Genomic DNA, 19,758 nt, shown 5'->3' with positions numbered 1-19,758 from the left:
TGGGTAAAATAATAAAAATTCTACAAAGCTGAACATGAGAGTATGGTTTATCTTTCAGCTGCAGTAAATAACATGGCCAATGGGAGGCAGTGTTTCACCTGTGGCTCGACCGGCTGCTCATCAAGGATTCAATGTGCCGGTGATGAGGATCGCTGTGTCTCTGCAACAGGTGTGTATATTTGTGGGAGTTTGGTGTGTGCAGTACTAAGTATTTCAAACAAAATGGCAAAGTATATTTTCAACACAGTAGAAGAGCATACCTGTCTAGGGTTTGTAACACTATTAGAGTGGAAAAGTATGACTTTAATTATGTATTCTATTGGTATATTGTTATGTATTGATATATATTATTGTTTCTAACTCTCTCTCTCTTCTGTTTTTCCCTTCAACCACTAGTTAGTGCAGATGGACAGAGCTCTACCGTAAAGGGCTGTGCTACCCAAAGTATCTGCTCTGGAGGGTTTTCACAGTCGCTGGGCTCGGTGTCTGCGGAACTGACCTGCTGTGAGGGGAATCTGTGCAACGGTAATGGAGTTGCCTCGAGTGCCTCGCCTGCTACACAGAGTGTTGGAGTTGCCTCGAGTGCCTGCAGTGCTACACAGAGTGTCCTGTTCCTGCTGTGGCCTCTGGGCTCTGTTCTGCTCTTCCACTGAGCTGACTTCATCTCAGGGTGACTCCTCTGCTTGGCGATGGGCTGCTATTTTCAACACAAACTTGTTAATGGCTGTTAAGGCAAATAAACAAATATTTGTTTTCATTCATGTGTTAGCATGTGTTTGTTTTCATTCAGGTGTTCTGAATATTTCAGAAACTATTCTAACAACTACCAAAAACATTTATATCACGTCAGCTTTTTTTTTACACCAGTCATTCTTAAATGTAAATGTTGCCACGCCTATATCCAAAATCCAACCCTCGGGTGGAAAGTTTCCTTTGTCACTGGAATTCAGACAACCCGTATGGGCGGCATAGGCCGTTTTCTATCAAAATATGGCCTACTGACCTTGAGGATTTCCAAGCAAGACATTCTTTACACTTACAGCAGCAGTAAGGAGTTTTGGTCTTAAACTAGTGAGTAACAAAAAGGCACGTAAAAACCTTGCAAACAACAGTCCAGTCGGCACTGATAAAAGCTTTCTTACATACTTAATTGTGTATGTTTTTTGCAATATAGTTGACAATGTCGTACAGTGAAAGCGTTTCTTACATGGGTGTTTCGTCCAGGAACACAGAACTACATTATACAGGTGTGTTTATCTGTCCTTCACATGACCATATAGGCTAATTAATTATCAATTAATCAAAATGAACTTTGAGATGATTTCAAAGCTAGCTGCAAATAAAGACATCATGAATCATGAAGCCTACTGTGTGCTGTATGCTCATGTTAGGGCTGTATAATCTGCCGTTTACAATCACACGCTCATCACAGCTCGGGGCACGCAGGAGGGCTTTTATTTTTGCCTGCGAGGGTTTTCGAGATTAAATGCCAGAGTAAGAGTAGCCTAAGTGTGTGCACGTGTGTGTTGTTTTTGAATAACAAAAGGGGTTATACAAGTTTAGATTTGTGAGTAATGTTAATGAGCAACAGCAAATGTATTATTATTTAGAATGTATTATTGTATTTCTTTTTTATAACGTGCATTATTTGTTCTCTCATGATAGGCTATTCAAATCAAGTAGCTAAGTCAATTTTTAATCCCAATAAGTAAACTGATTGTAGGATATATTACTGCTCTCTTCTCGTCTATAGGACTACTTTAGGCTACATGTTTTATACGTATATATGAAAACTAAATAAAATACTTCAGCCTAAATTAGCGATACTTATAGACTACGTGGTTGGTTACATTTAGCTTCCACTCCATGCAGGTGAGGGCGCCCTAGCAGAGACTTAGGGCAAATTAAGCTGTGCACACAGGAAGTACCACTGTACGTGTGCGAAAAACGAATTGGTTCGTTGGTGAGTCAAGCGTTGCCTAGCTTCATTAAACCATACTTATTTTTAGGGACCTTGATATAGCATACTGTTTAAACAACGCCTTAAGACAGGTAAGATCATTTTTGTTGGACATGTCTTTATATCACGCTGAACGACACAGACCACAAACTAGCTTGTTAGCTGGTTATCAAGCTATACCTCTTGTTGATGTTTTGTATAGAGCAACCTGGTAGCATGACTGCCTAGCTAACTTAGCAATGATAGCATAGCTAGCTTTGTATCAGCTTTCTGATGTGTCCAGAGTCCCTTTTGCGGACTTTCCTAAGTCTAAGGGTAGTGTCGAGTAAGATGACAGTATCTACAACCTTAAGTCGCCTCATCAGCCTCGTGATTCTCTACATTTTGTCTGTCTAGCCTTTTTTGAGGAATGTCGGAATCTGGCCACAGTCAGCCTGGCGTGTATGGTCAGGGACGGAGGAGGCGCCGACGCCGAGATAGGGATCCCGCTGGACCGGGGCAGAATCTCTCGGGTCCCAGTCGTGATCGGGAGTATATGCCTCGAGAACGCAGGGTAAGCTCGTCTAGTTAGTCCTATAGATAAACTCGCATGTTAGATGGTTCTTGGCTGTCAATATGATTGACTTCCACCTGTGTAGGATGGCAGTGAGGATCCACCAGGACCACTTCTTCAGAAGACCCCCATAATTCTCGCAAAACCCCCTGGAGAAAGGGTAGGTAACGGTAGTACAAGCATGTCTCTCTCTAATATGCTATCGAATATTGTTTTTGAACTTGAGGCGTGATGTCCTTTAGCCTTTTGCCGTTGTATGGGCCTATGCATTGAAACGTGTAATTTTCCTTGGCTGCTGTTCTAGAGCAAGCAGAGTCAGAATGTTCCCATTAGTGGTGCTCCATCCCTTGAGAAACCGATCATGCTCATGAAGAGCAGGGAAGAGGCGGGTAAACCGGGGACCCCACCGGACACTGGTCCACCTGTGACCGGAACCGGATCTGCCAAGCTGGAGAGGGAGGGTCAGCGCCCAACCCAGCCAGTGTATCAGATCCAGAACAGGGGCATGGGAGCAGCAGCCAGTACTGCTGTGGACCGTGAGTGTCGTTGTTACCTCTTGTTTTTACCATCACATGTGCCCTCTTCAAGACCTTGTGAAGTGATCCATACTTGAAACACTCCTTTTAACAGCATGTCAGTGTCATTCTGATGGTTTGTGGGATTGTGGGTTCTGGGCCACAACATGGACTGAAAAGCGTGCACAGTAGCATCATCAGGCACACTGAGTGACAGTGTAGTGCTTTCATATTTTTATGACATGTATCTCACTGAAGGTTACCATTAACATACAGCTACACTTTATGTGTTCTTTGCAGCTGTGATTGGCCAGACGAAGCTTCTTCCCCCTGAGAGAATGAAACACAGTATTAAGTTGGTGGATGACCAGATGAACTGGTGTGACAGTGCCATAGAGGTAAGCGTTACCTTGCATGGCACATTGAGTCATCACTTCACTTTACTGCAGGTCTTTCCTCTTCCTGTTGCATAAGGCCATGTGACTGTGTTTTGGGTGGTCGCCATGGAAACTGTGCGTCTCTTAATCTGGCTGTGTTCCTCGCAGTATCTGCGCGACCAGACCGACATGCTGGTGGTGGGAGTCATAGGGCTTCAAGGGACAGGAAAGTCTACAGTCATGTCTCTCCTGTCGGCCAATACTCCTGAGGAGGATCAGAGGTGTGTTTGTGTTTGTGTTTGTGTGTAGGGTGTGTGTGTTTGTTTGCGCCCGACCCACTCTCCTGCTGTTTGTTTTGGAATTTTGTCTTGGAATTTTGCTGGCGGGAGTGGGACAATATCTGAAAGATGTGGGGGGGACTGGGACAATATCTGAAAGATGTGGGTGGGACTGGGACAAAATATGAGCCATTTGTGAGGGAGCGAGTGGCAACGGGACCAGATCTTGCGACAGTGGGTAGGAGCGGGACTGAAGAATCCATCATGCACAGGCCTCTAAGTCTGTACCCTACTTCATGTTCAGTGTTGAATCAGTCACAACCCATCATTTTGCATTTTCTCATCTGCGGTCAAAACAGTGGAGTTTAATCAGACCATGCTACCGCTAACGGCTACTATGGTGCCACTCTGCTTTGTGTGTGTTCTCTCAGAGCGTACGTGTTCAGGGCTCAGAGCCCGGAGATCAAAGAGAGAGGGGGGAACCAGACCTGCGGCATTGATTTCTACATAACCCAGGAGCGGGTCATCTTCCTGGACACGCAGGTGAGACCAAGGGCCCTGTTGCGTGGGAGAACCAACGGATGTTGGGCCTTAAGCTAGGAAATGATTTGACAAATCAAAATCAATGCTGAAAAACTTTGTTAACACCTACAACAGCACAGTTGACACTGCTAAAAGCTTGGTAACATGCTAATTTGTGTCTTTTGGTGATGTCGTTTATACAACCGTGCGTAGCCTGAGCGGCTAAATGGAACGACATATGTTATATATTTTATCTTCACATGACCATATAAACCAGAATTAATAGAATAGAATTCATTTGAAAATGATATAAAAACAAGTCAACTGGTTATAAAAAACATACCTCAAAATCTGGTGAATTGCTGCATACTGTTGCTTTAGGAGTTTCAGGAGTGGTGGCCTGGGCCGTGACTGTCGCTGAGTAGTGCTACATGCCAAACAGTTATGGGTAAAATAAATGCTGAGTAGCAGGGAAGGAGGGTTTAGTTTTAGAATACTCAAGAGAAAGTAACTGTATTTTGAAAATAAAATTTAGTTTTCGATCAGCTGGGTAGAAAGGACCATTTTTGTTCATATATCACATGGGAGCTACTACTATAGATTCAGGTTCTATAGATCCGGTATTAACTGATCAGGTACTATAGATCCGGTATTAACTGGTCAGGTACTATAGATCCGGTATTAACTGATCAGAGGATACAGGTTACACTGGAATTAATTATCATTCTTTTCGAGTGTTGATGTTGGTGGTGGTGGTTTTGTCTCATGGGTTTTGCTCATTCCGACAACCTTTGTATTTTTTTGCCCACAGCCTATTTTGAGTCCCTCCATTTTAGATCACCTGATCAACAACGACCGCAAACTTCCCCCAGAGTACAACCTCCCTCACACCTATGTGGAGATGCAGGTATGTGCAGGCAACCAGCAAAGGATGAAGAATGCTGTACCACACCTCACCCGTAAACTCTTGCAGTGTCCTTGGTCTATGGCTTGTGGAAATCCTCACATACCGTATCTGTTTGGCATTTATTTCACTCTCCTTCGGAAGCCATTTTGGCTGCCTCTGTTGCAATATTGTGGGACGTATGTAGTTCTAACTCTGTAGTTAGTCAAAGTCGTTTTTTATTTTGCCACACAGCACGACACACAACAACACACCCATGCATTGGGCAGCGACACAGGACACACACACGCCCACATGCATGCTGAAGATGTCGCTGGTGGAATTTGTCCTCTGCTTTTCACCCATCCTGAGCTGTCCTTCCTCACGGTTAGCCAGGAGAAGTGGGCAGCTTTTATGGTGCCAGGGGAGGCCGATTAGCCAGTCTGTCTACAGTGTGAACATGAGTGCTGGCAGTGAGACCTGATAAGCAGGACCATACTCAATCTTAATCATAACAATGATCTTACGTCCTCAAGCATTTCATTGTGTACAAATCTGTACACACAGCGTACACATATATCTGTTAACACATTGGTACTTTGCACAGGAGGTTAGTTGCTCCAGCTTTATTACCAAAGCTGTTGTGTTTTACTGCATGTTGATCACCACCCTCTGTCTTGTCCCATCCAGTCTCTTCAGATCGCTGCCTTCCTCTTCACTGTGTGCCACGTGGTCATCGTCCTTCAAGACTGGTTCACTGACATCAACCTTTACAGGTCTGGTCTCCTCATGTTTCAGACGGACTAATTAAATGAACAAAAGAAGATAAAAAATGAGATAAAGAAGTCCTAAAACGCTATAAGTATATATCTACAACTTTCACAGTAGATATTGTCCACATAACACAAAACAAAAACAGTGTACAAGCTACATGGCCACGATCCAGACTTGGCCCAATTTAGCTGTTAGATACAATGGCAGAATGGTACACTATATCTACTCTTAACTGAAAGGGTCAAGGCTTGCCGCCAGTGATGCCTCTCTTTCTGGATAGGAGGATTAGGTGAATAATGCTGTTTCTGGATAGGGGTGGTTAGGTGAATAACGCTGTTTCTGGATAGGAGGCTTAGGTGAATAATGCTGTTTCTGGATAGGAGGATTAGGTGAATAATGCTGTTTCTGGATAGGGGTGGGTTAGGTGAATAATGCTGTTTCTGGATAGGGGTGGATTAGGTGAATAATGCTGTTTCTGGATAGGGGTGGGTTAGGTGAATAATGCTGTTTCTGGATAGGGGTGGGTTAGGTGAATAATGCTGTTTCTGGATAGGAGGCTTAGGTGAATAATGCTGGCCCCCCCCCCCCCCACCCCCACCCCTCACAGGTTCCTGCAGACAGCTGAGATGCTGAAGCCCTCCACACCCTCTGCCAGCCATGACAGCACTGGATCCTCAGGAAACGACGAGGGCTCTGAGTATTACCCTCATATAGGTTAGCTGAGAAACGTGCACGCACTCCCACGAAAGTATTTTCTTTCGCTTTCTCTTTCTTTCGCATAATACTTATTTGCACGCACACACACACACACACACACACAAGAAAACAGGTTTTGTGACTCATAAGGTCATCGCGTGAAAGAGGGGGAGGTTGCGCCCCAGTCTCCAACATATTAATTAACGCTGTTTGAATTATGATGACAGGGCCTTCATAATGCCCAATGACCTCATAGTGTTGGTACGTATTCAGGTAAAATGGGGTCGTAAAAAATAAATAAGCCCGAACCAATGCACACACACACACACACACACACACACACACACACACACACACACACACACACACACACACACACACACACACACACACACACACACACACACACACACACACACACACACACGTAATCTAATGCACACTTCCACCAGTCCTATTCACTCTTGTTCTGCCTCTGTGAAATGTGAACACAAACTTTGCACTTCCCTTTATCTGTTTTCAGAAATAATAATAATGAACTTTATTTATATAGCTCACTTTAACAAACAAAGAAGTCTCAAGGTGCTTTACAAACAAATCAATCAGTGAAATACTCCCATACAGACATGTCCACCTTATCTCTCTTCAGAAATACTCCCGTACAGTCAGACATGTCCACCTTATCTCTCTTCAGAAATACTCCCGTACAGTCAGACATGTCCACCTTATCTCTGTTCAGAAATATTCCGGTACAGTCAGACATGTCCACCTTATCTCTGTTCAGAAATACTCCCGTACAGTTAGACATGTCCACCTTATCTCTCTTCAGAAATACTCCCGTACAGTCAGACATGTCCACCTCACCCCCCTCATGAAAGGTTCTCTTGTGTTCTTGCTCTGCCACAGTGTTCCTGCAGAACAAGGCCCGGAGGGAGGAGTTCTGCCCTCGGAACCTGAAGAAGATGCACATGACTATGGACAAACTGATGGCCCACTCCCATCTCAAGTACAAAGGTGAGGCCAAAACACAGTGCTGACCCCTGCTGTGTGGAGTGTGAATGTCTGTCTGTGTGCTTGTCATAAAATCTCAGTAATGAATCTTATTTTGATTTGATTGTTTATTTCGTAGCAGATAGTACCCAGAATACTTTGACCTATTGTACAAGCAAATGGTTATTTTCATGACTGCCAAGGAATGCCATGAGTATTGGGATTGTTGGGGAAGTATTGAGGTGCACGTCTCTGTCCTCTCCCAGGCACTCTGTCCATGCTGGACTGCAACATCTTCCCGGGCCTGGACCGAGACTACCTGGAGACGGAGGTGAACCTTTTCCTCCTGCCCATCCTGGAAAGCGATGGAGAAGACGCCTTAACGAGAGCAGGTCGCTGCCAACTCCCCTCTATCTCTGTCTCCTCTTGCACAGAATTTCACACAAACAAATCGACTTGGCCTCGCCCTTAGATGAGTCACCCTTGTAGTAAACCCTGTTCCTCCTGTCACTCATGAAACTCGTGGTTTGGCACCGTCTGTCTAGAGACAATCTAGAAATGATTTGCCGTTGGGGCTAATATTTGTTTTAGGGGTGTTTGCCGATACTCACTTGATTTCCGAGAAAGAATCCTATTGTGGTAGAACTGAATGTGGAAAACAGAAGGCTTTGGTGCCAAGCATCAGGTGATGGAGCATTGACTCGTCACCTGAAGAGGCTTGAAGGAGCAGCCTAAACTCATGAATAAATACTAATACATTAATAAATGATGTATAAATGTCAGTGTGGACGTTGGCGTCACTGAGTGGCCGACGCGTGGGTGACCTCTGTGTTCCTCTCTCCCTGGCCCAGGTTCAGCCTTGGGGTCCGGGGCAGCCCCTCTCTTCTCCCTGCTGCCCGGGTACAGGGGCCACCCCAGCTTCTCCTCCCTGGTGGCCAAACTGCGTAGCCAGGTGCTGGCCATGTCTCGCAGCCAGCTGTCCCACACCATCCTCACGGAGAAGAACTGGTAAGGAGCACAGAGACAGTGTGTGTGTGTGTGTGTGTGTGTGTGTGTGTGTGTGTGTGTGTGGCGTGATTTTATTGGTATGCTCATGGGTATACTTAAGCACGTGTGTGTGTGTGTGTTGCTCATAAAAGGTTCCACTACGCGGCGCGGATCTGGGACGGTGTGAAGAAGTCCTCGGCCCTCTCGGAGTACAGCCGCTTGCTGTCTTAGTGGCCCCGTCATAACTGCGTCCGCAGGAAGACTTGACCGCTTGGTCACCTACGCCTCGGCCGTCAGACTGCCCCATGGTGGAGGTTTGGAAAGCCCCACTGCACCAGCCGCCTGGCTAGTGAGATGCAGCGTAGGAGGATGAGCAAAACAGAACAGAAGCTGGTCTGCTCTGAGGCCAAGCATGAGATACCCTGAGGAGGGTCACATGATCGTGGGGGGGGGGGGGCAGGGGGAACAGCAGACTGCAGGGACCTGCAAAAGACTAATTCTGACTGTGTGAAGTTTGGATACTGGCTCATTTTTATTTCTTTTTTTTAGACTTTTTTTTATTGTATTTAAAGAAGACAAAGAAATGACACAAATGAACAGATATCCATTGAAGTGTTTTTGTTGATCCCTTCTTCGCCTGCAACCTACCCCTTCACCCCTTGATGGACCTGTTTTGTCACAAGGTTTTGTGGTTGAGTCTAAATGGCCATGTGTGTGTGCAGATATGAGAGGTCTTTGACCTGTGAGTCGTTGGGACAGGACTGGATAGGACAGATGTGGTAAACCTGCTTTCTGACGGCGGTCCCCCAAGTTTTAACATTTATGTTCACAGAAATCCAGCATAGGCGCTGAATCGGTTCTGTGACTACTCTTAACCCTAGAGCGCTTTCACATGTGATTAATTGCACAGTGTCGGTGATGCAGAAGAACACCTGATATGTGACAGTGGTTTTTTTATGCATGGCAAGAGCTGAAAAGCAATTGTATGGGAGTCTTGTATAACGCCATGGAGGTTTTGCATTAGCCAACATTTCCCTAAAACAAAAATTCTGATCATTTTGTATATCAATAAAGCTTAAATGTTTGTCTTTTTTTGTGGTCGCTTCACTAGGATCCGCTTGCTTTCATAACTAGAGATGCATTTCAACTCCCTGAGAACTCAGTCTTAGGCTCAAATGATCAACATTACTTATGGACTATGGTAAATGGCTCCAAAAGACCGTTAACCACAAAGACCCTTAACCATAATGTGCAATGCTTTGGTGAAATCCTTTGAGTCTCCCATCGACTTCAATGGGACAAGAGCTTTCTCTGGTCTGCCTAAATCCTCTCTGATTGTTTGATTTGTTAATCCCATGAAATTACATACATAATACATGATAATAATAATATGTATGCTTGAGTGTTTCCGTAGGAACATTTCTAAAGATATGAAACAAAGCTAGCCAGCCTGACAGCAAACGCCCTCTCCTCCACCTATCAGCAAATTCCAAATATCAAAGGAAATTAAAAAGCAGTTTATCAAATAAAACAGTAAAACAAACTTTAGTTGGGGGGAAGAAAGCAGTAATTGGATTAAGCACATAGGGGCTTCCGGCTGCTCCCATTGTGCAGTATTGTGACCAGCTCTGCAGAGCTATTTTGGGCCCTCTCTTTGTTCTCTGGTCATCCATACCTCGTAATTGATTGAGCAATATGAAGAAAAAAACAAATCAGTTTTCATTTTATATATTATTATTTGCAAGCCACCCGCTCACAAGGTAAGGTACATACGTTATTCTGGTGCCCATGTGAGGCTGGCACCCATTGTACATGCAGTGATATCTTCCTCATTCCAATGCACATTAAAATACCAGTTTTACCAAAATACCAGTTTTACCAGATGTCGTGTTACGTGGAGGAGTTAACTTTCATTTTGACTGATGGACACTCCCATCAATGCAGAGACCAATATATAGACCAACACATGTACGTTGAACTATTAACCGTCAAGATGGTGATTGAAGTCATTTTTGTTGTGATGTGCCTGCTTGTGTCTCAAGGTAAGAAAATTATTTTATCTGAAAATTAAGTAATCTGTTGAAATGTGACAGGGGCGAAACACACTAATTCCTTCACACTAATTCCTTGTTCATTTAGTTCATTTAGTTCATTTAGTTCATGAAGCACATTCAGTTGCTTTGGACAAATAACTTAAATTTCAACTTAAACTTTAACCATCCCTAGCAAAAGGACTGGAGTGCATTACATGCACTAATGTGACTGGACCTTGCAGTGGACCCTCAGTGCAGTGTCCCGCACTCCTTGACTCGTGTGCCAGCATCACCACTGCAACTGTACTAGGTGAGAAAATGTACCCTTCACTTTGACAAACACTGACAGTTGATTGAATACATTCTTTATTAAAAAAAAAGGTTTTTACTGTATATAAAGAGAGAAGCTTAACTTCCTTACACTGTCTAAACTTCTGTCTTTTTTGTGGTTTCTATCGGTCCATCAATTGGATTATGGGCTTGTGTTTTCCTCATGACTACATCATTTTTGTTGTTGTTTGTTTGCAGGGGGTTCAACTTCTGAAGTAAATGCCAAAAGCTGCTTCCCATCTGCACAATGTCTCAATGGTTCCCTGAACACAGGAAGTGGAAGGATCACAGTGAGCACCTTGTGCTGTAACACAGACAACTGCAACACCGGAAGTCCTCAAGGTAATTTTTTTGTGCAGATGGAATCTAATGATGAATCTGATGTTCAGGAAGGAGGCTATGGGATCAATTTAGTGTCATTGTCTTCTTAATCTAATACCCAAATCAATTCTTCCTGCCCTGTTTGTGTAAAATAATAGAAATTCTACAAAGCTGAACATGAAAGCATGGTTTATCTTTCAGCTGCAGTAAATAACACGGCCAATGGGAGGCAGTGTTTCACCTGTGAAACGACCAGCTGCTCATCAAGGATTCAATGTGCCGGTGATGAGGATCGCTGTCTCTCTTTAACAGGTGTGTTTATTTGTGGGAGTGTGGTGTGTGCAGTACTATAAAATAGGGGATATTGAATGATTGATTCCCAAAAAGAACTGTATGCTGATTTAATGAATAAGTGACAAGCGCCACAGGTTTGTCTGGTTAGAACATGAATGGATGTGAAGTCCCAATGATTTTGAAATAACTGTATTTATTTGCACACACACTCAAGCCTTGAATGGCAGGATGAACATGAATGACGGTGAAAGTAATCCGTGTAAAGGATTGACAGTAGAATGACAATGATGATGAACTGTGAATATCATTATCCCGTGTAAAGGGACTTATATTCACACCTGAATCCGTGTTTGAACCGTGAACTGACTGATAGAATCCGTGTAATGAATGCTAGAATTATCCGTGTAAAGGACTTCTAACACACATGAATCCAATTATCCTTGTAAGGGACTTATATCTAACTCAGTGGTTCTCAAAGTGGGGGGCGCGAACACTCTCCAGGGGGGGCGCGATGTCAGTTCGTTTTGTCAATGTCAGTTCGTTTTGTTAGGAATCATTGCCTAGCACAGCCATTATTCGTGTGCAAGTCGTTCACAACCACACATACAAAAACACGACGTTGAAATTAGAACTTTATTAACTTCACACACACTGTATCAGCAAACAAACACAACATGGACACGTTTCTGATTCGTAAAAGTCAGAAAGAGAAGCCTGTGGACTTTTTTAAACATAAACGTGATGGCCTCCAGCAACAACGAACCACCATTTCCAAGCATAGCAGTGTCTGGAGGCATCTTATGTAGTTGCTCATAGAATTGCTAAGCTTGGCAAACCCCATACAATTGCCGAAACACTGATTTTGCCGGCCGCGCAAGACGTGTAGATTAATGATAGGTATTGCGCTGAGTTTAGCTCCTATGTCAAATGACACTGTATCACGCCGAATATCAGAAATCAGTTTGGGTCCTAATTCAAAGAGTAGGCTACTAGCTGTCTATAGACATGAAAGAGCAGCTGAAGAGTGACAGTAGACTTAAGCATCTCCCCTCTTTCGTCATTCTGGGTAGCAATGATCAGCTTTGCGACATAGCCTTAAAAATGCCCCTCCTTTTCGCGTCGACATATTTGTGCGAGGCAGGCTTTTCAAGACACGCTCAAAACTAAATACCGCAACCGCACACAGATCGATGCCGTGAGGATATGTTTGTCAAACATTGCCCCAAGATTTGAGGCTCATGTCTCACATTGACAGACCTGTAGGATTTTTTTTGTAAAGATCACAAGAGGCCCATAATAATAACAGTATCCTAATGATAGCAATAATAACACTTATTATTATTATGATAATAATACAATAAAATGAATTGGTCGATAATCATTCATTATAATAATAACAACATAATGTTGGTGATAATAATGAATAGCCTACTAATAGGCCTACTATTACTGATAATAATAATAACAATAATAATAAATAGTTATAATAATTGTCTGTATGGGCCTAACAATAACAATAGCCTAACCTTGACATGTCAGGCCTATCAATAACAATATGCTATCTATCTATCTATCTATCTATCTATCTATCTATCTATCTATCTATATATGGTGGTGTAGTTGAGGGGGGTGGCGCGCGCGCGGGGGGGGATGGGGGGGCCCCAACTACCCCTAACCAGCTTTGGGGGGGCCCAGCTTGCAAAAGTTTGAGAACCCCTGATGATACTGAAGACCGTGGTTTCTATGAAATTATACAATGACAAATATATACAAATATTAACAATTAAGTACAATAAAGATGAACCATTATATACAACCCGAATGAATATGATATATAGCCTACACGATGAATATTATGCATGAATTAAGCAATAAGCCCCAAGAGGCCGTGTTTTGCGCTGATTTTAGAACAGGTAAGGGGAGTTGTTAGGCACGACGCAAAGCGTCGTGTATATATCATATTCATATCATTTTCTAAAACTGTCACTACAAATATCTGATATGGTTTCATTAAATAACGACAATTACATTTAAGAAACAAAATAGTTTAATAACAAACCGTAATTCTTCCGCCACTACAAAGTATAGTTCCTAAATAAATGGTTGCCACGCAACAGCCAGATGGAACACTTGCGCTACCGACCAAAAAGGGTGCTTATTTATTCACATTAATTTGTATATCGCGATTAATAGTGCAATTGTTGAAATAGTTTTCAAACGGGCTCCTCTTTGCTGGTGCAGCGACAGGGGTATCTTGATGTTGACGCTTCAGTGTCCCAGATGATGTTGCAAGGATGTTGCTCCACTCCTTCCTCTCGCTGTAATTTGGACGCCAGTACGATTTCAGTGACGACTCGCACCTATGTCCCGTCACTGCCATAATCTCTCTCCCCTCTAGGCCAGCGTCAGCTTTGTAACTTCTTTCTTTCTTTGAAATATTCCATGCGCAGTAATATGGAATGTTATCATAGAATGTTATGTTGAAAGGTAATGCTGGATTTTACAACGGCATGGAACGCAATTTAGCCAATCACAATCACGGATTGGAACAATCAGTTTTAGAACCACTGATATGAAACAGACTAGATAACTAACACACATATACACAAACTCACATTCTCAGTGACGCACGGCAATGATGAAATGGAATGGCTATGCATGTAACCCGAATTGTCCAAACGCACTCCTCGACAACGACCTCTCCAACTCCAGTTTCTTGTGCCCGAACACTTGGCCACCGGAGGGTCGGACTTATATAGTGCGAGGGGGATGAGTGGGGAATGTCCAGACATGAAATAAAGGGTAACCTTGAAACAGTTTAGAAACTGTTGGATTGACCAGATGGTCAGTGAAATTCCACTGTTTACGAGCCCCCCCACGGAACCCTGGGATCAACTGATAGGCTGACCTCTGCCTGGACCCCAGGTCCCGTGGTGGCTTGCACAGTAGGGTGCACAGCTGGATGCAACTGGCGAGGCAGCCTTTTTAACAAGTACTATGTATTTTGAACAAAATGGCAAAATATATTTCTACACAGTAGAAGAGCATACCAGTCGAGGGTATGTAACACTGTAAGAGAGGAAAAGTTTAACTTTAGTTATGTCATCTATTGCTATATTGTTATGTATTGATACATTATTGTTTCTAACTCTCTCTCTCTCTCTCTCTCTTCGGTTTTTCCCTTCCACCACTAGTTAGTCAAGCTGGACAGAGCGTTACCGTAAAGGGCTGTGCCACCCAAAGTGCCTGCTCTGGAGTGTTTCCAGATGAGCTGCCCTCGGTGTCTGCGGAAGTGACCTGCTGTGAGGGGAATCTGTGCAACACAGAGGAAGGTCTGTGCAACAGTGCCTGGAGTGCTACACAGTGTCAAAAATATTATTCAATCTTTAATAATATGTAATCTTTCAAAAGTTGACATTTCTGGGTTGACCTTGACTATACAATGGCACAGTAACTCTTCAATATCTTTAATAACTGTAAATGCAGATTCTTAGAATATTCTAAATGTGTGTCAGTGACCCAGATATGTCTAAATACTTTTCAAGTCATCATTCCACTTTCAGATGTTCCCCTCACTAATCTCTTTTACAGTCAATTTGTAAGTTGCTTTGGACAAAATACCTTCAACTTAAACTTTAACCATCCCTAGCAAAAGGATTGGAGTGCATTACATGCAATAGTGAGGGTGGATCTTGCAGTGGAGCCTCAGTGCAGTGTCCTGCAAATGTTACTGACTCGTGTGCCAGCGTCACAACAAGTACAACTGTAGTAGGTGAGAAAATGTACCCTTCACTTTGACAAACACTGACAGTTCATTGAATACATGTTTTAGAAAAAAAGCTTCTAAAGATCTCTGTAGATAAACAGAGAAGCTTAACATCCTTACACTGAAGTCTAGATTATTTTCTTTTTTTTTTTGGTTTCTATCGGTCCATCAATTGGATTATGGGTTTGTGTTTTCCTCATGACTACAACATTTTTGTTGTTGTTTGTTTGCAGGGGGTTCAACTTCTGAATCAAATGTCAAAAGCTGCGTCCCATCTGCACAATGTCTCAATGGTTCCCTGAACACAGGAAGTGCAAGGGTCACAGTGAGCACCTTGTGCTGTAACACAAACAACTGCAACACCGGAAGTTCTTCAGGTAATTTTGTTTGTGCTGATGGAATCTAATGATGAATCTAATATTCAGGAAGGAGGCTATGGGATCAATTGAGTCTCTTTGTCTTCTTAATCTAATACCCAGATCAATTCGTCCTGCCCTGTTTGGGTAAAATAATAGAAATTCTACAAAGCTGAACATGGAAGCATGGTTTATCTTTCAGCTGCAGTAAATAACACTGCCAATGGGAGGCAGTGTTTCACCTGTGAGTCGGCGGACTGCTCATCAAGGCTTCAATGTGCCGGTGATGAGGATCGCTGTCTCTCTGCAACAGGTGTGTTTATTTGTGGGGGTGTGGAGTGTGGATTGATTCCCAAAAAGAACTGTATGCTGATTTAATGAATAAGTGACAATCGCCACAGGTTTTTCCGGTTAGAACATGAATGGGTGTCAAGTCCCAATGATGATGAAAGAACTGTATTTATTTGAACACACGCTCAAGCCTTGAATGGCAGGATGAACATGAATGACGGTGAAAGTAATCTGTGTAAAGGATTGACAGTAGAATGACAATGATGATGAACTGTGAATATAATTATCCCGTGTAAAGGGACTTATATTCACACCTGAATCCGTGTTTGAACCGTGAACTGACTGATAGAATCCGTGTAATGAATGCTAGAATTATCCGTGTAAATTACTTCTAACACACATGAATCCGTGAATATAATTATCCTTGTAAGGGACTTATCTCCAACTGGATGATACTGAAGACCGTGGTTTCTATGAAATGATACAATGACAAATATATACAAATATTAACAATTAAATACAATAAAGATGAACCATTATATACAACCCGAATGAATATGACATATACACGATGAATGTTGTGCATTAAATGAAGATATGTTCCTTGCCGCCGTAACGGTGAACATTCTACTTCTCCGTATCAACCGTAACTTGTTGGTTAACGGTAACAGATCGAAACCAGAGACAGTGAATAATTACCACACTACATGAACTTACATATATGATATCCACTGATATGAAACAGACTAGATAACTAACACACATATACACAAACTCTCACATTCTCAGTGACGCACGGCAATGATGAAATGGAATGGCTATGCATGTAACGCGAATTGTCCAAACGCACTCCTCGACAACGACTGAAAAATACATCTGAGAGGATTTGCAAGGTGTCTGAGCCGGCTATCTAATGTCAGCATGCTACTACCCACAAGGTAAACAGCAATGGATTGACGGAGACGGATGGTTACTAAATTTGGGAGGTGCACGTCAGGCCAAGGAGAGGTGCTTAGAGAGGGTTTGCAACGACAGAGAGGGCTCTCCGTGTCTCTGTGTCTCAAAAACGGACAACCATAAATTGGGCTTAACCCAGTGCAACTAATAAATAAAGTGCTATAACTACGATAGCCACCAGAGGGAGTAAGACTGGAAGGACAGAGTTCACAAACCAATCCATATGTACATTTTCCTCTGATCACTGATTGTCTTTAATGGGTAGACTGGCCATTGTTATCACACTAGAATCAAACAGGTCAGCAAGTGCTCATCAAGCCTCGACAGTGACATATTAGGCTACGGTCATCAAATTACGACACGTGTGTAGAGTCAGAATATTATCATTTCAAGGTCTCCAAATATGCAATCCAAAAACTGAGCAGCTACATCAAAACATGTTTTTTTTTTTTTTTTAAATAACCAAAACTGTACATTTTAAATTATAAATGTTTTAATTCCATGAAATACATAATTTCCCTCCAAATAACATGTATGCTTGGGTGTTTCCGTATGAAAAATTCCAAAGACATGAAACAAAGCTAGCCAGCCTGACAGCAAACGCCCTCTCCTCCACCTATCAGCAAATTCTCCTATCAGCAAATTCCAAATATCAAATGAAATTAAAAAGCAGTTTATCAAATAAAACAGTAAAACAAACTTTAGTTGGGTGCGGGGGCAGTAATTGGATTAAGCACATAGGGGCTTCCGGCTGCTCCCATTGTGCAGTATTGTGACCAGCTCTGCAGAGCTATTTTGGGCCCTCTCTTTGTTCTCTGGTCATCCATACCTCGTAATTGATTGAGCAATATGAAGAAAAAAACAAGTCAGTTTTCATTTTATATATTATTATTTGCAAGCCACCCGCTCACAAGGTAAGGTACATACATCATTCTGGTGCCCATGTGAGGCTGGCACCCATTGTACATACAGTGATATCTTCCTCATTCCAATGCAAATTAAAATAACAGTTTGACCAAAATACCAGTTTTACCAGATGTCGTGTTACGTGGAGGAGTTAACTTTCATTTTGACTGATGGACACTCCCATCAATGAAAAGACCAATATATAGACCAACACATGTACGCTGAACTATTTACCGTCAAGATGGTGATTGAGGTCATTTTTGTTGTGATGTGCCTGCTTGTGTCTCAAGGTAAGAAAATTATGACATCTGAAAATGAAGTAATCTGTTGAAATGCGACAGGTGCGCAACACACTAATTCTTTGTTCATTTAGTTAATTTAGTTCATGAAGCACATTCAGTTGCTTTGGACAAAATAACTTCAATTTCAACTGAAACTTTAACCATCCGTAGCAAAAGGACTGGAGTGCATTACATGCACTAATGTGACTGGACCTTGCAGTGGAAACTCTCAGCAGTGTACTGCACCTCTTGACTCGTGTGCCAGCATCACCAATGCAATTGCACAAGGTGAGAAAATGTACCCTTCACTTTGACAAACACTGACAGTTGATTGAATACATTTTTTATAAAAAAAGGTTTTTACTGTATATAAAGAGAGAAGCTTAACTTCCTTACACTGTCTAAACTTCTGTCTTTTTTCGTGGTTTCTATCGGTCCATCAATTGGATTATGGGTTTGTGTTTTCCTCATGACTACATCATTTTTGTTGTTGTTTGTTTGCAGGGGGTTCAACTTCTGAAGCAAATGTCAAAACCTGTTTCCCATCTGCACAATGTCTCAATGGTTCCCTGAACACAGGAAGTGGAAGGTTCACAGTGAGCACCTTGTGCTGTAACACAGACAACTGCAACACCGGAAGTTCTTCAGGTAATTTTGTTTGTGCTGATGGAATCTAATGATGAATCTAATGTTCAGGAAGGAGGCTATGGGATCAATTTAGTGTCTTTGTCTTCTTAATCTAATACCCAGATCAATTCGTCCTGCCCTGTTTGGGTAAAATAATAGAAATTCTACAAAGCTGAACATGGAAGCATGGTTTATCTTTCAGCTGCAGTAAATAACACGGCCAATGGGAGGCAGTGTTTCACCTGTGACCTTTCCTCACCTTTGACGGACTGCTCATCAAGGATTCAATGTGTCGGTGATGAGGATCGCTGTCTCTCTCATACAACAGGTGTGTTTATTTGTGGGAGTGTGGTGGGTGCAGTACTATGTATTTTGAACAAAATGGCTAAATATATTCCTACACAGTAGAAGAGCATACCAGTCGAGGGTATGTAATATTGTAAGAGTGGAAAAGTATAACTTTAGCTATGTAATCTATTTCTATATTGTTATGTATTGATACATTATTGTTTCTAACTCTCTCTCTCTCTCTCTCTTCTGTTTTTCCCTTCCACCATTAGTTAGTGAACTTGGACAGAACTCTACCATAAAGGGCTGTGCCACCCAAAGTCTCTGCTCTTTACTGTTTTTACAGCAGCTGGACTTGGTGTCTGCGGAAGTGACCTGCTGTGAGGGGAATCTGTGCAACACAGAGGAAGGTCTGTGCAACAGTGCCTGGAGTGCTACGCAGTGTCAAAAATATTATTCAATCTTTAATAATATGTAATCTTTCAAAAGTTGACATTTCTGGGTTGACCTTGACTATACAATGGCACAGTAACTCTTCAATATCTTTAATAACTGTCAATGCAGATTCTTAGAATATTCTAAATGTGTGTCAGTGACCCAGATATGTCTAAATACGTTTCAAGTCATCATTCCACTTTCAGATGTTCCCCTCACTAATCTCTTTTACAGTCAATTTGTAAGTTGCTTTGGACAAAATACCTTCAACTTAAACTTTAACCATCCCTAGCAAAAGGATTGGAGTGCATTACATGCAATAGTGAGGGTGGATCTTG

General features: G+C 42.4%; 1 protein-coding gene across 2 annotated transcripts; it reads left to right on the top strand.

The window, feature by feature from the left end:
• Window positions 1-1,874: 1,874 nt before the first annotated feature.
• On the top strand, window positions 1,875-9,608 carry smg9 (SMG9 nonsense mediated mRNA decay factor). Of its 2 annotated transcripts, none has more exons than XM_031576782.2 (14): window positions 1,875-1,963; window positions 2,357-2,513; window positions 2,599-2,673; window positions 2,818-3,049; window positions 3,329-3,426; window positions 3,574-3,686; window positions 4,115-4,226; window positions 5,017-5,112; window positions 5,779-5,864; window positions 6,470-6,576; window positions 7,465-7,572; window positions 7,815-7,940; window positions 8,400-8,556; window positions 8,688-9,608. In XM_031576782.2, the coding sequence occupies exons 2-14, from the start codon at window positions 2,370-2,372 to the stop codon at window positions 8,764-8,766; spliced, it is 1,533 nt and encodes a 510-aa protein (XP_031432642.1). In that variant the 5' UTR covers window positions 1,875-1,963; window positions 2,357-2,369; the 3' UTR covers window positions 8,767-9,608. The 2 variants fall into 2 exon arrangements, with proteins under 2 accessions (XP_031432642.1, XP_031432643.1); XM_031576783.2 differs by having other exon boundaries at window positions 1,927-2,052.
• The last annotated feature ends 10,150 nt before the right edge of the window (window positions 9,609-19,758 follow it).

The sequence above is a fragment of the Clupea harengus genome, chromosome 11, assembly GCF_900700415.2.
Source record: "Clupea harengus chromosome 11, Ch_v2.0.2, whole genome shotgun sequence".
In the NCBI taxonomy this organism is placed as follows: domain Eukaryota; kingdom Metazoa; phylum Chordata; class Actinopteri; order Clupeiformes; family Clupeidae; genus Clupea; species Clupea harengus.
Note: the sequence above shows the minus strand (reverse complement) of the source record. Positions and strands in the feature narration are given on the sequence as shown.